Source organism: Humulus lupulus, chromosome 6 (assembly GCF_963169125.1).
Source record: "Humulus lupulus chromosome 6, drHumLupu1.1, whole genome shotgun sequence".
NCBI classification, from domain to species: Eukaryota; Viridiplantae; Streptophyta; class Magnoliopsida; order Rosales; family Cannabaceae; genus Humulus; species Humulus lupulus.
This window is the reverse complement of record NC_084798.1, coordinates 192,627,483-192,640,153: the sequence shown is the minus strand read 5'-3', so window position 1 is coordinate 192,640,153 and position 12,671 is coordinate 192,627,483. Positions and strand designations below refer to the sequence as shown.

At 33.4% G+C, this 12,671-nt stretch overlaps 1 protein-coding gene across 1 annotated transcript; it reads right to left on the bottom strand.

Moving 5' to 3' along the window:
• Positions 1 to 10,361: 10,361 nt before the first annotated feature.
• On the bottom strand, positions 10,362 to 12,242 carry LOC133785795 (alpha-mannosidase At3g26720-like). Its single transcript, XM_062225010.1, has 6 exons — positions 12,159 to 12,242; positions 11,984 to 12,043; positions 11,815 to 11,886; positions 11,357 to 11,476; positions 10,797 to 10,909; positions 10,362 to 10,677 (listed from the first exon to the last, which is right to left on the bottom strand). The coding sequence occupies exons 1-6, from the start codon at positions 12,240 to 12,242 to the stop codon at positions 10,440 to 10,442; spliced, it is 687 nt and encodes a 228-aa protein (XP_062080994.1). The 3' UTR covers positions 10,362 to 10,439.
• Between the last annotated feature and the right edge of the window lie 429 nt (positions 12,243 to 12,671).

The window sequence follows — 12,671 nt, the reverse complement described above, 5'->3', positions numbered from 1 at the left end:
TTTCCCCAAACTCAATCTTTGCTCACCCTCGAGCAAAGAACACAATAATAAACATACAAAACTCAAAACCTAAACAACCAACACAACTGAATCAACTCGACAACAATAATTCACGCCTCAAGCTATGATGACTAACACAGTTGTATAATATTCATGAAAATCAACTTATAATCCAGAATATCAGTTAAAACATTCTTCCAATTCACTTAAGTCCAAGCAAAAATAAAAGCTCCAAAATCATGATTAATAAATAAAATGCATTCGAATCAATTCATGCTTACCAATTTTTTCATTACAATCAATTTATATCATTATCCCATAAGCTTGCTATACTTACCAATCTCCAATAATATAGAAAACACATGCTCAGAAATCAATAGGACTTTCACAACTTATAATTGAAGGGCTTAGGTAAAGGTAGATGAAAAAGTCATTTAGGATCAAATATACCATAAGCACACAAACCAAACAAACCAATCTTTTATCAACTTGCAAACCCCAAAAAAAATCCCAAATTTCCCAAATTTTCTTACTTTGAGAGAAATTCATAAACTGATTTTTTATTTTTTATCTTTTAATCTTCTAATGATACTACACTCCCCAAACTTATTTCTTTGTATTTTCAATTGGAGTGTAGTTCATTTTCAATATACTTTTTTTTCTCTCTCAGTTTTTCTTCTTCTATTGACACAAATTTCTAAATATAAACCTCATTACAAACCATCTCCCAATTTCTTTTCATATGCTCATGGTATATCAAAGGGAAGGAAAAATAACAAAGTTTCAAATAAGCTCAAAATAAGTGTCAAACAAAAAGAATCAAATTAGGCTCAAAATTTGGTAACTAGGGATTTAATAAATCAAGGATGGATTGAAAGACTCAAATGTTACAAAGAATTGCCTAAATCATCTTCCTAAGCATGCATCATCTAGGATTTCGTCTCAAATAGCAAGCAAACAAGTTATAGGATAACAACATTTTCATAATTTTTTTTCAACATTCAGCAAGCATAAAAATTGTTCAATTACACAAAATTTATTAAAAATCATGATTAAGCTCTCAATTATTTAAGTAGACCCATGTAAACATGGTAAGAAATATTCAACCAAGCACACATATTTTTATAGCTTCATTCCCATTCAATTTATACAACATATCATTCAATCATATTATCATTGGCTAATCATTGTCAACTTGATTCACACTAACACCCTAAACAAAAACAAAACAAAACATAAAATAAATATACACCTAACAAAACTTAAAAAAACTAAGATATATACAATGAGAAAAGAAATAAAAATCAAATCTCTTCCCCCAAACTTAATCTAAACATTGTCCCCAATGCATAAATAAATGAAAAGGAAAATAAAACTTCTCTGCAATCCAATGCATTGCTCCATTGTAGTACATTCATAGTTATCCTCCTTAGAGTTTTACATGTCGACATACATAAATAAGTGGTTAACGCCCATAATAAGCGTCATACAAGATAACTTGAAGATTTTCATTGTGAATGCCCTTAAGCTTGGCTAGATTTGGAATTGATGAGCTCCAATGTTCAACTTGACTTTCTTTGGAAATATAAGCATGATGGATGCCAATGAATGATGCTAATGGAGGTGGAGATGGTGGTGGCCAATAAGGATCATCATATGTGTGCTCTTCCATTACCATTAGCTCACTATATTGAGGACCGAGTACTTGTTGCATGGAGTGTGATGGTGGAGTCAGTCTTTCTTCACTACTTTGCTAAAACAATTTATCCAATTCATGGGTAGAGATAGCATTTGACATTAATATTTTCTCTCCCTTTTCTTCGTTATTTTGGATTAAAGAGGGCTCCATTTGATGTTCAAATTCTTCCATTGGTAGCTCCATCTCCTTACCACTCCCCAAATTGACCTCCTCACTTTATTCTTTCCCCCTTGAATTTTCCAAAATCCTCAAGGATGAAGCTTGGCTTTGAATTAAGGCATCATTTTTAGCCATATAATCCATCATCAATGTAATGACCCAACTACTCTAGACTTTTGGACCATTAATGAAAACTATACATAAACACTAATTCTTAATAACACTTACAAGTGATAAGATCATAACTTTATTAAAACTTAAAAAAAACAAAGGTCAAACTTACATAAAATTTAAGTTAGGATATGGGATCCCATTGTTTTAAAATCAAAACATGGCATAATGATAATTAAAAAGAGATTACATAATAAAATGCGGAAAAATACATATAAAAACCATAAGGAACAAAACTACATCCTCGAATCGAAACTCTCGGCTCTTTGAATCCATTCCGCCTCAATACACATTCCCCAAGCATCCACGAACCTTTCCCGCCACTATAGCTATTTTCCTGCACATATAAACATAAAAGGAGTGAGCCTAATGCCCAGCAAGGAAAATCTAACATATAGCCATATACATAAAAATTCACAATGCAACATAAAAACATACTATAACACTTATGTCACATACATACTATAATGGTCATTATTACTTGGGGTCCCATAAACTAAACAAGTCATATGCCCATTAGATTAGTGGGGTCTTGCTAGCTAAGCAAGTCATATGCCCATAATCTATTTGGGGCTTGTTAGTTGTATAGGTCATATGCCCAAGTCTACAAGCATACTTAACATAGCATTTTTCATAACACATATTCATAAGATAACATATAAATCATATAACACATATATCCTATCCTATTTTCCTTACCAAAATAACCGGGATATGAGAACTGATTTGGGACCTTGGAACACTCCTAAAAACCATTTAAAATATGGTGAGTATATTGAAGCAAAGGGATGAAAGTGAAGAAGGATCTATGCTATATACTTACCAAAAACCTTGTGCTTAAGAACTTGGATTTCCTAACCAAGAATAAGAATAAGGTTAGAATGAGTAGAAGACTATGAGAACTTAAAGAACATAATACAGAAATGGACTAGAGTTTGGAAATACCTTGAAGACTTATATGATCAATCTAAACCTTGAACCGAAATGTGAATAAACCTTACTTCCCCAAGTGTTTGATAAGCTTATAATGATCAAGCTTATAATTCCCAACCCAAGTGTTTACACTCTTACACTCACCTAGCAACTTGCAGCCTCTGAACTTAGAGTAATAGATGAATAAATGGCTGGGTACTAGGTCCTATTTATAGAGTTTAGGAATGAAAAGATCTTCATTTAACTTGAATAAAAATAATGGCTTTTAAGTGAAAAACATTTGAATTATCGTTCAGCAGAGGTTGAAGACTCGTTCAAAAAGATGTTGGACTTATCAAGAGGTTGAAGGTTTGAATGGAGAACGTTTTTGAAAACTTTCAAAATATGCTGAGAGAGGCGATATATCGCCCCCTGTAGGCGATATATCGCCTGGGCCAGTATGCCCGAGGCAATCATGTAAAGTTTCGTGTTTTTCGTATCTTCGTGCTGCGATATATCGCCCCCTATAGCTGCGATATATCGGCATACGCTAAATATTTTGTAACGCCCTAGATAGCCAAGACCGTTACACTGTGTGTTTATAAAGTGCCAGACTTGCTAATCAAGTCATTTAATTAAAATCGTGTTGCAGAAGCTACAAAGGTACTAGGGTTAAAAGCGTTTTGGTCTCAAAAGCCACACTTTTCATTAAGAAACATTATCTTGTTACACGGGATCCCAAAAATATAAGTTTGAAGCTCGTTTACAAAAGTTGTGAGGCTTAGATACAATAACCAGCCATACTAAGGCAAAACAAGCAGTTAGGTAATCCCTGTCCTGGTCCACTCCTCGATCGTGGTGACCAAACAGTTGGCTATGTACATTTCACCTCGGAGCTCTCCACCTCAGGCTTGGTCCAGCTTGCCCTTGCCTTTACTTGCACCACGTAGCACCCGTGAGCCAAGGCCCAGCAAGAAAACACAACAACAACAACAGAGCATAAGCAGTTAGCAGTCAAGTCAATATCTCACTTTGCATCACATAGCCTCAGTCAAATAACCATTCAGTATAGTCAAGTATTCCACATACTAAGCATATTAATTCATAACATGCACAGTTTATAAACGATAACCAGGGCTAGCGCTCACAGGCTGCTCCCTTCGTTATCCCAGTGTTCATGGCTCCCAGTGGCCAAATTGTGCTCTGTGCGCTAATAGTATGTACGACACCCTTAAGCCGCTTTTACATGTCCCATGGCGTGATACCAACATTGACACGATACAATTCTCGGGAGCACTTAGTCCCATCACAATCATATAACCGGGTGCAGTTTTCTTACCTTTCAATTCAATAGCTTTGATCCCTCGACTCCTTGAGCACGATCTCCCTCGAGCCCTAGCGCTCACCTAAACACAATCATGGCCAAAGTCATCATCAACCCTCAAGTTCAAAACCTAGTCCCGGGGCCAATCCCGAGCCCCCGGGATGTCCTAGTTCGACCAAACAAGGTGGTGGAACCAAACCCCAAACCTTAGGTCAAAAACCCTTGCAAATAACCCTAAAATCCCCTTCAGAAGGCAGGGTAGCGCTACAGCGCTCTTGGGAGGGCGCTACAGTGCTACAGACAGAAGCCAAATTCCCCTCAGCACTATGGCCTAGCGCTACAGCGGCCAAAGGCTAGCGCTGTAGCGCTAGTCACAGACAGCCCAGCACCAAAATTTCACTTCTGCGATTTTCTTGAACCAACCTCAACTAAACTTCTTCCAACTCTTACCCAAACTTAAAAACAACCTCATGAACAAACTCCACTCATCCCAAGCACCCCAAACACCTAAAACCCAAGCACATGCATCCACAAACTCAGAATTCACCATAGCCACTCCTAAGCTCTAAAACCCAATAAAAACCAGTTGAACATCAAAGTTAGAGCTTAGAATTCATACCTTTGATAGGATTTCACCCACAAGCTATCCCTAGGCTTCCTTGGCTTGCTACTCCTCAGCCTTAAGCCTGAATTCCCCAAAGTTCCATTCAATTCAACTTAGATACCATAACTCAAAAACTAGAAACAGAAATGGATGAACTCTAGAATCTTACCTCAAGTGTTAATGAAACCCTGCTAAACCTCTGCCACTTCCTTAGTCTTAGGCCAGGATCCTTGATGTTTAGTTACCCCAGCTCTCCTCTGAGCTTTACTCCAAAAATTCCTCAAGAAACAGATGAAGAAAGCCTGAACCGACTCAGAGAAACTCTCTCTATTTTTCCCTCTTTCTTTTCCCTTCCTTTTCCTTCTTTTTCAGACTTCTTTGATATTCTACAAATTCCACTAACATAAAGCCTTAGTATAATTTAACTTCTGTAAAGCTAATGACCATTATATCCTCCCTATTAATTCTAACCCCCTTTAGCCCACTTAAGGGTATCTTAGTCATTTTACCCACTTCCCGCTAATTCCTCGAGTGTCTCTAATATTTCCCGCTTAATTCCCGATACCTAATTAATCACCAATGGTATTCCTCAATGTCAAAATAGACTCCAATATATCCGCCAGACTCCCATTTATACCCCTAAGCTCACCCCGAGCCGGGTATGAACCCCCACTATGACTTTTCTGCTACTTTGCTCACTAGGATCTTCTCGAGTCACAGATCACAGATATATCCACATAATAATGTGGTCTCGATAATTATCACATATATCAAAGCAGTTATGCCCATAATGGCCAAAATTACGATTATGCCCTTCTAACCTAATCAGGGCCTATATGCATACTAACACACATAGTCATGCATCTCAAATATTCAAGTAATCATATAACATGCTTTAAATCATAATCATGCATCTTAATCATTAAATTCACACATAATCCCCATTATACCCTCCAGGCACACTAATCAAGGCCCTTAAGCCTTATTAGCGAATTTGGGTCGTTACATATTTAAACACAATATTACACATTTTTAGCTTAATTTAAATTGAGTAAACAACCTTGACTAAGCCTTCTAACGTTTTCAAAGCTTCTGACTGACCTTAGAGTATTCAAATTTTAACCTTAATAAATTTAATCCTCAAAATACTTAATCATTAATAAACCCATACATAACATGTGCTATTATCTAATTGGTTCTTATCTAAACCTTATAGTATAATAAATATTATCCTCAATATCAGTCATATTAATCAAACCTTAGGTTAAAGTTAATATTCCTAAACTATAGGTTAAACTTAGAAAATCTACGAGTACTACTATGAGTGTCCAAATAAATCCCGGTCTGAACCAAAAATCCACAGTCATAAAGATAACACTATTATTACTATAATACTACTATCTAACTAGCTAAGTAAAGTTCTTGGACTCTACAATCAATACCTTCAATAAACTTGATTGAGCCGCTAGGTAAGGTTTCTCTTCTATAATTACTTCTTGAAAATTATCCCAATTTTCCTCATTTGGTCCTTGAGTCCAAGTGTTAAAAGTTGGCTCCATATTGTTATAATTGCTCTCCCACCCTTGGTTGGTCATTGAACAATTCCAGTACCACCATTCATTGTATTTTTCCATGTCTTTCAACATACAATAGGCTTCATCCACGGATACTTGGTAGAAATTGGTGGTACCATATCCTCTTTCACTACAAGAAAAAATGATTTTAATAACACCAAAAATGTGTTATCAAAACCTACGATAACACTTTCTGATGTGTTAAGACAGACTATGTTATCGTAGGTCAGGGTACTTTACATAACACTTTATCAGTGTTATACAGATGTGTTATTGTACTGTCAACGATAACACAATTTCTGTGTTATTTTAATATATAGATAAGTGTTGAATTATGTTATTTATAGTCGATACTATAACACTTTTTTTGTGTTATACTACACTTTAGTATAACACATTTTTTGTGTTATACTACACTTTAGTATAACACATTATTTGTGTTATATAATGAAGTTTCCATAACATAATTCTTTGCATAAAAAGTGTTATTGTAATATATATTATAACTCAATTTTCGTATTATTGTTATATTTAGATATATTTAAATTCTCATTATATATTTTATTTATATTACACTAATTTATTCTATTATATTTTAATTTTTTTTATATAATTAAAATTAACTTTTTAGTATATACTAGCGTCATCAAATGAACTTGATTTTCAAATAACAAAAAGTAAGAACATTCTACATTGAATTAACAATCCACAATTTAGTTTAAAACATGCAACACTGTCATCAACAACAAAATATTCTTTAAGTATTCAAGGAGTCTAAAATTTACTAGTTTCAAGCAACAAGCATTACTTAGTTGTTCACTAAGATCTTTACAGCAACCTTGCTTTAGCAAACTAACAATGTATAGCATAGGAAGACCACTTCCATCGCCGTAAAACACAGTCACAGTTATTTGCCGAGTTGTAGTTGAAGGTAGCGGCAACGACAAATACATGAAGGGATCAAAAGTGATTGAAATCTTTCCACATGCTGGGCAAACCAGTGTTGACTTATATTGACCCTGACCATTAACATATAAACATTGTAAGAGAAGAAAATACTTTTGTACCAGTACAGGAAAAAATAAATGCTTATGGTTCAAGGAAAGAAGAAATATAGCTTTCAAGAAAGAAGACTTTAATTCCCACTCACCTGGCAAACATCCACTATAAATGAGTCATTCCGGGCCCTGTGATTTTGCAAATGATGAAGATCCAATGCCTACATCAATCTGCAAAATAGACAGTTAAGCTGTCATTTTCTACAATTTAGTATCCCATAGAGAAAAAAAAAAGAGGTTTGCAAATTATCATATTACTTCAGTAGCCAAAGGGCAAAAGTAAATGTTTCTGTAAAACTGAAAACTTAACTTCTCTTTATTTAGTATAACAATAAAAATAATTAAAGAAATAAATAATACTTAACGTGACATCTAGGCAAGTAAGATGTTTGACAAAAGAAAGTATTAAAAAAAGAAATACCCTGAACTATTAAAAAAGAAAGTAATCACTATAGATTACTTGGACAAAAGAAAGATGAAACAATTAAAATATTATCTATTATTAAAATCAGTCAACAATATTCATAAGAACTCATTAGCCTAAAAAATTATAGAGGTATGTTGACTTACAAAACACAGTTGACCCACTTGTCACGGTTGTTTCAGACATTGTGAAAGGTAAAATCAGACTTGATGGCTATGAAGGAATGGAAATAATGGCCAAAAAAAATTCCAATAATGTAAACCAAAAAATAAGATGTAATACTCTGTTTTGTCTTTAGAAAACATAGCCCCCCCAAAAAAACTCAGCAATGAAGGCTGGAAATAGACAAAAATCAACAACAAAGACTTTGAAGAAACTAACCTAGAATAGAGCCAAGCTCTGACACATAACTCATTCAGATCTCTCTAAGTGTCTCTGTCTAATTGTAAATACATGATATGTGTGCATGCTATGCATAAATGTAGATCATGTTAGGCTAATTCTAGTTAAAACCTGGTTCATGTCAACAACAGCTGCATATCTTCCAACTAACAGTGAAAATATACTAATCAATTTAATTGATGAAGAACAGAGAAATAACAGTCTTTACAGCACAAAAACTACAAAAAATCATGATTAAAATGCAATGCAATAAATCCAATATGTTAATAATACTCTAGAACTTTGACTCTTTTATCTACGAGAGAGAGCTAAGTAAAACCTCCAATTATAGCACCTAGAATCTTAATCAACAAGAATGTGCAGATTTTTTTATAAAATAAACAGGGCTTATAATCAATAACCAAAATAGAGTGTTAGTGGCACCACACATATGAGAACATAATTTATAAGCAAGAAAGTTTCATGCACCTTTAAACAAAAATACAAATTTCAAGCCATGCTAAGTCAAGGTAATTTCAGCAGCAAAAAAAATTGTCAAGCTAATTAATAAGTACTATTATAGCTAATAAAATATATACAATATAAGCAATACATGCCAATAGAAATATCTTGATTGCATAGATACAAAAACAGCATTAAATAAGAAATTAAAATTCAGACAGGGTATCCAAATCTCCAACTATAACCAAAAGGGTATCCAAAATATGTGATTCCCTAAAATATCACAACAACAGTGAATAAAATTTTCCTTTCATTTTAAACACATCTCTAAGCAACCAAACTATAGAAAGAAAGTTTTATGTTTAAAAGGAGCAACATATCAATTCAGTTGTGATTTGAAAGAAAAAAAATCTATCTAAATTATACAAGCAAACAGAGCAAACTATCCCAAACAGATTGACATGGAACCTAAAATCAATTAAAAATAAAGAGCAAAACCTTTAGTACAGTTATCAATTAAACATAGAATAGATACCTTGACTAGAGCCCTGCAGATGCCGGTGGTCCCACAACTGGTCACATATATTATAGAATCATTTAAATCTCTTGTAAAAATTTGTCCTTACAAAAACCAAACCCTAAAAGACTCAATTTCAAGTACTCAACTACATGCCCAAAGCTTATTTGCTTAGTTTATATAAACTCACACAAAAAGCATATATATATATAATTCAAATATATGGCAAAGAAAATAACAAAAATAAGATAAAGATTACTTATGATTAGCCTAATCCACTACAAGCACAAAAGGAAAAATTTAGAACAAAATTGTCCCAAACTTACAAGGGGAGGAAACTAATCAAAGCTTAATGAAAAAGGATTCACATGACAAAAACAAAGAAAAGAAAAAGAATCATTTAAACATTAGCAAAGCAAAAAGTAAATTGTTCCATTAGAAGCAAAAACATACATGAACTTAATGAGACAACTAGAACTAGAACCTAATAGGATTAATTAGTCCCCTGTTTTGGACTACTATAGTTCACATAGTTTATTTTGTTATCATACACATTTTTTCTTATGTGTATGTATAAGAATCATCACTCAATATCATGCAAAAATATGTAGGTCAATATTTGTTTATATAAACACATCATTATTGAGATTTATTGTAGAAAACGTTGAACAAACATATATATAGATATATAAAGGCAATCAATGAATAAATAAGTAGAACAAACTCATTAATCTCAAACCAACAAATAATAAGTCTATAAAATGAAGAGAGAAACAGAGAAAAAGTATCCAATCCAGAACTTAAAATAAAAAAACTCATGAACCATAATGTTGGGCAATCTTCATAGCTGGAGGCATATGAGTGAAAGAGAGAAGAATTTTTTTTTTTAGGAATGAAAAGAATACCAAAAATACTAAAAAATAATCAGAGGCACAAATTAATCCAAACATATAAAACATTTTCATACTTAATAAAACAGAGAAAAAGATAAATGAAACCCCAAAAGGAATCTCATTATACTTGCACATTGCACATCAAAGCTTTGACAGTTAAATATAACGTGCTCACCCAGGGCTCAAGCCATATTAGAATCAGACCTTGCAAAATGGGTCTAATATAAGAAATAACAACTAAATCAAACAGAAAATAATAGCTTAAAAAATATCATATTTTCTTTGGTCGTCTTGATTGTAAATATCCGTATGGAACCTGAGTCTATTAGTTCTCCCTGTGTCATTTGAAAATTTGTTCATAGACACCATTATCAACTCAACTATAAATAGAGGTTGGAAAAATGGTATACTTACAGTTAAACCCTCGCATTTATCATGAAGACAAACTGTTTCATTCAACACCTCACCAACTCCTCTTGAATCATCATGAAGTAATCTCCTACAAAATCAAAGCAACTTGTTCGAAGTCATGAGGAAGCAATCCTAGCTGATTAAATCAAATGCATTAAACCAGGGAATAATAATTAATCTTGGAAAAAAATCAAAGAGAATAGAAACCTGTGGAGCATAAGCTCTATCTGACCATCCACTAAACTGGATCCCCCAACTGAACGGTCAACCAACACTGACAGTTCTGAGATACTGTCTTGCATGTATATTCCAAGATTAATCTGAAAAATAATAACAAAAGGCAAGAAAGCAGTCAGAAATATAATACATAGAGAATGCTGAACATGAGAAAAACAAAAACAAAGCATATGTATTTGGATTTCCTCTCAAAAACTGAATTGAGACAGTTGAACTAAGTACATGCTCAATAATTGATGCTTACTATAAAAACTGTAAAATGGAATGGAGGTAAGATCAATGCAGCTTGAGAATAAATTGAATCAATACCATAACATATCTATATGAGTCGTATGTTTCAATGCGTCAAGAAACAGAAGTACACAGGATAATAACTTCATGTATGCTTCCATGAGATGGAATAAAGACTTGAAAATAAACCGCAAAGATCTTCAACTTCCATATATTTAACTGTACAATGATATATAAAGTAGCACAGTGTGTGATTCAAATATCTCTTATCAAATTTAAGTATTAGAGATTTAGAATACCCTCTTAATGAAGTCACGTCCGTTAGAATCTGTGTAGAATGTTCCATTAGTCTTTAAGGCTGTTGTAATTTGAGTAGTGATTTCTTTTCCTATGCTATCATCCACAGGTATAGGTCCAATCTAAAAATAGAATAACATAATCAGTAAACAGTAAATTGACAACTATATATATATATATATATATGAAAAACTAAGTTAACAGAATTCTCTGTGCTCTTGGTAGATCAATTTCAGAAGTTAACTTACAGTAAACTCAACTTCAACGTGCTCCTTTTCCTTGAATACCCTAGTAATCTGTGCATACATTTGGGTTTGTTACTGAAATTATAAGGAATAATCTCCCTAGGTTGAGAACACAATTCCAAACATGTTATCTAATCAATCCTACCCAATTACAGTTTGATATATCAAGTCTAAAACAACTGTATGATCTTGTTATATTTGGAGCAGCAAATCACCTGAGATATCCATGGATTGAGCCGTTGGTGTACTTCATCCAGTACCGGACCTTGAACCATAGTTAGAGAAGCCTGGAACATAGGAGTGTTACCTTTAGGTACTCAATTCTATAAATTGACAGTTCATGATCATTTAAAATTTTTACACAAATTAAACGACTTTGGTTACCTGGCTATCGGATTTGATTGGAAATGTGCCATTTGGACGAAAGACATATGCTCCAGAAGCCTTCAACAGAAAAGACAACACCACATTGATAACAGCTAAAACTACTCTACAATAGAAGTAATCTAGGAATTGACAAAGCATAGTAAATTTTTTAAGTGCATAGATAATTCACTACCTGTGGATCTTTATCAGTTCCATCGTTTCCACTGTAATAACTGTATGACTGTTCTGCAGATGCTGTAATCTTCAATAGGAACATAACATAGTAGACACATCACCATCTTTGTCCATCAATATAGAATTTTATAAAACCATGAGCAAATACATGAACCCATTGAGGAAGACCTCTAATTGACACTCTTTGGACAAACCATGGTATGAGAACCTCATTAGCAAAGCTTTTTATCTCCACCATGCCTTGTATAAAGGCTCCAAGTCGTGCTGAACAAAATTCATGAGGACTTGCATATGAGACATCTCAAGTTCCTCGCAAGACAAACAACACACAGAAAAAAAAAAACATAAAAGGAAAAAAATGAAAATCAAATATAAAAACCAAATTATAATCAAGAATCAATTATATTTGATATTGATTAAATATTCCTTGGCAACAACGCCAAATCTTGATAGCGAAAATATAATGAGCAAGTATACGCAATCGATTCAAGTAATATAGTTAGTAAATAAG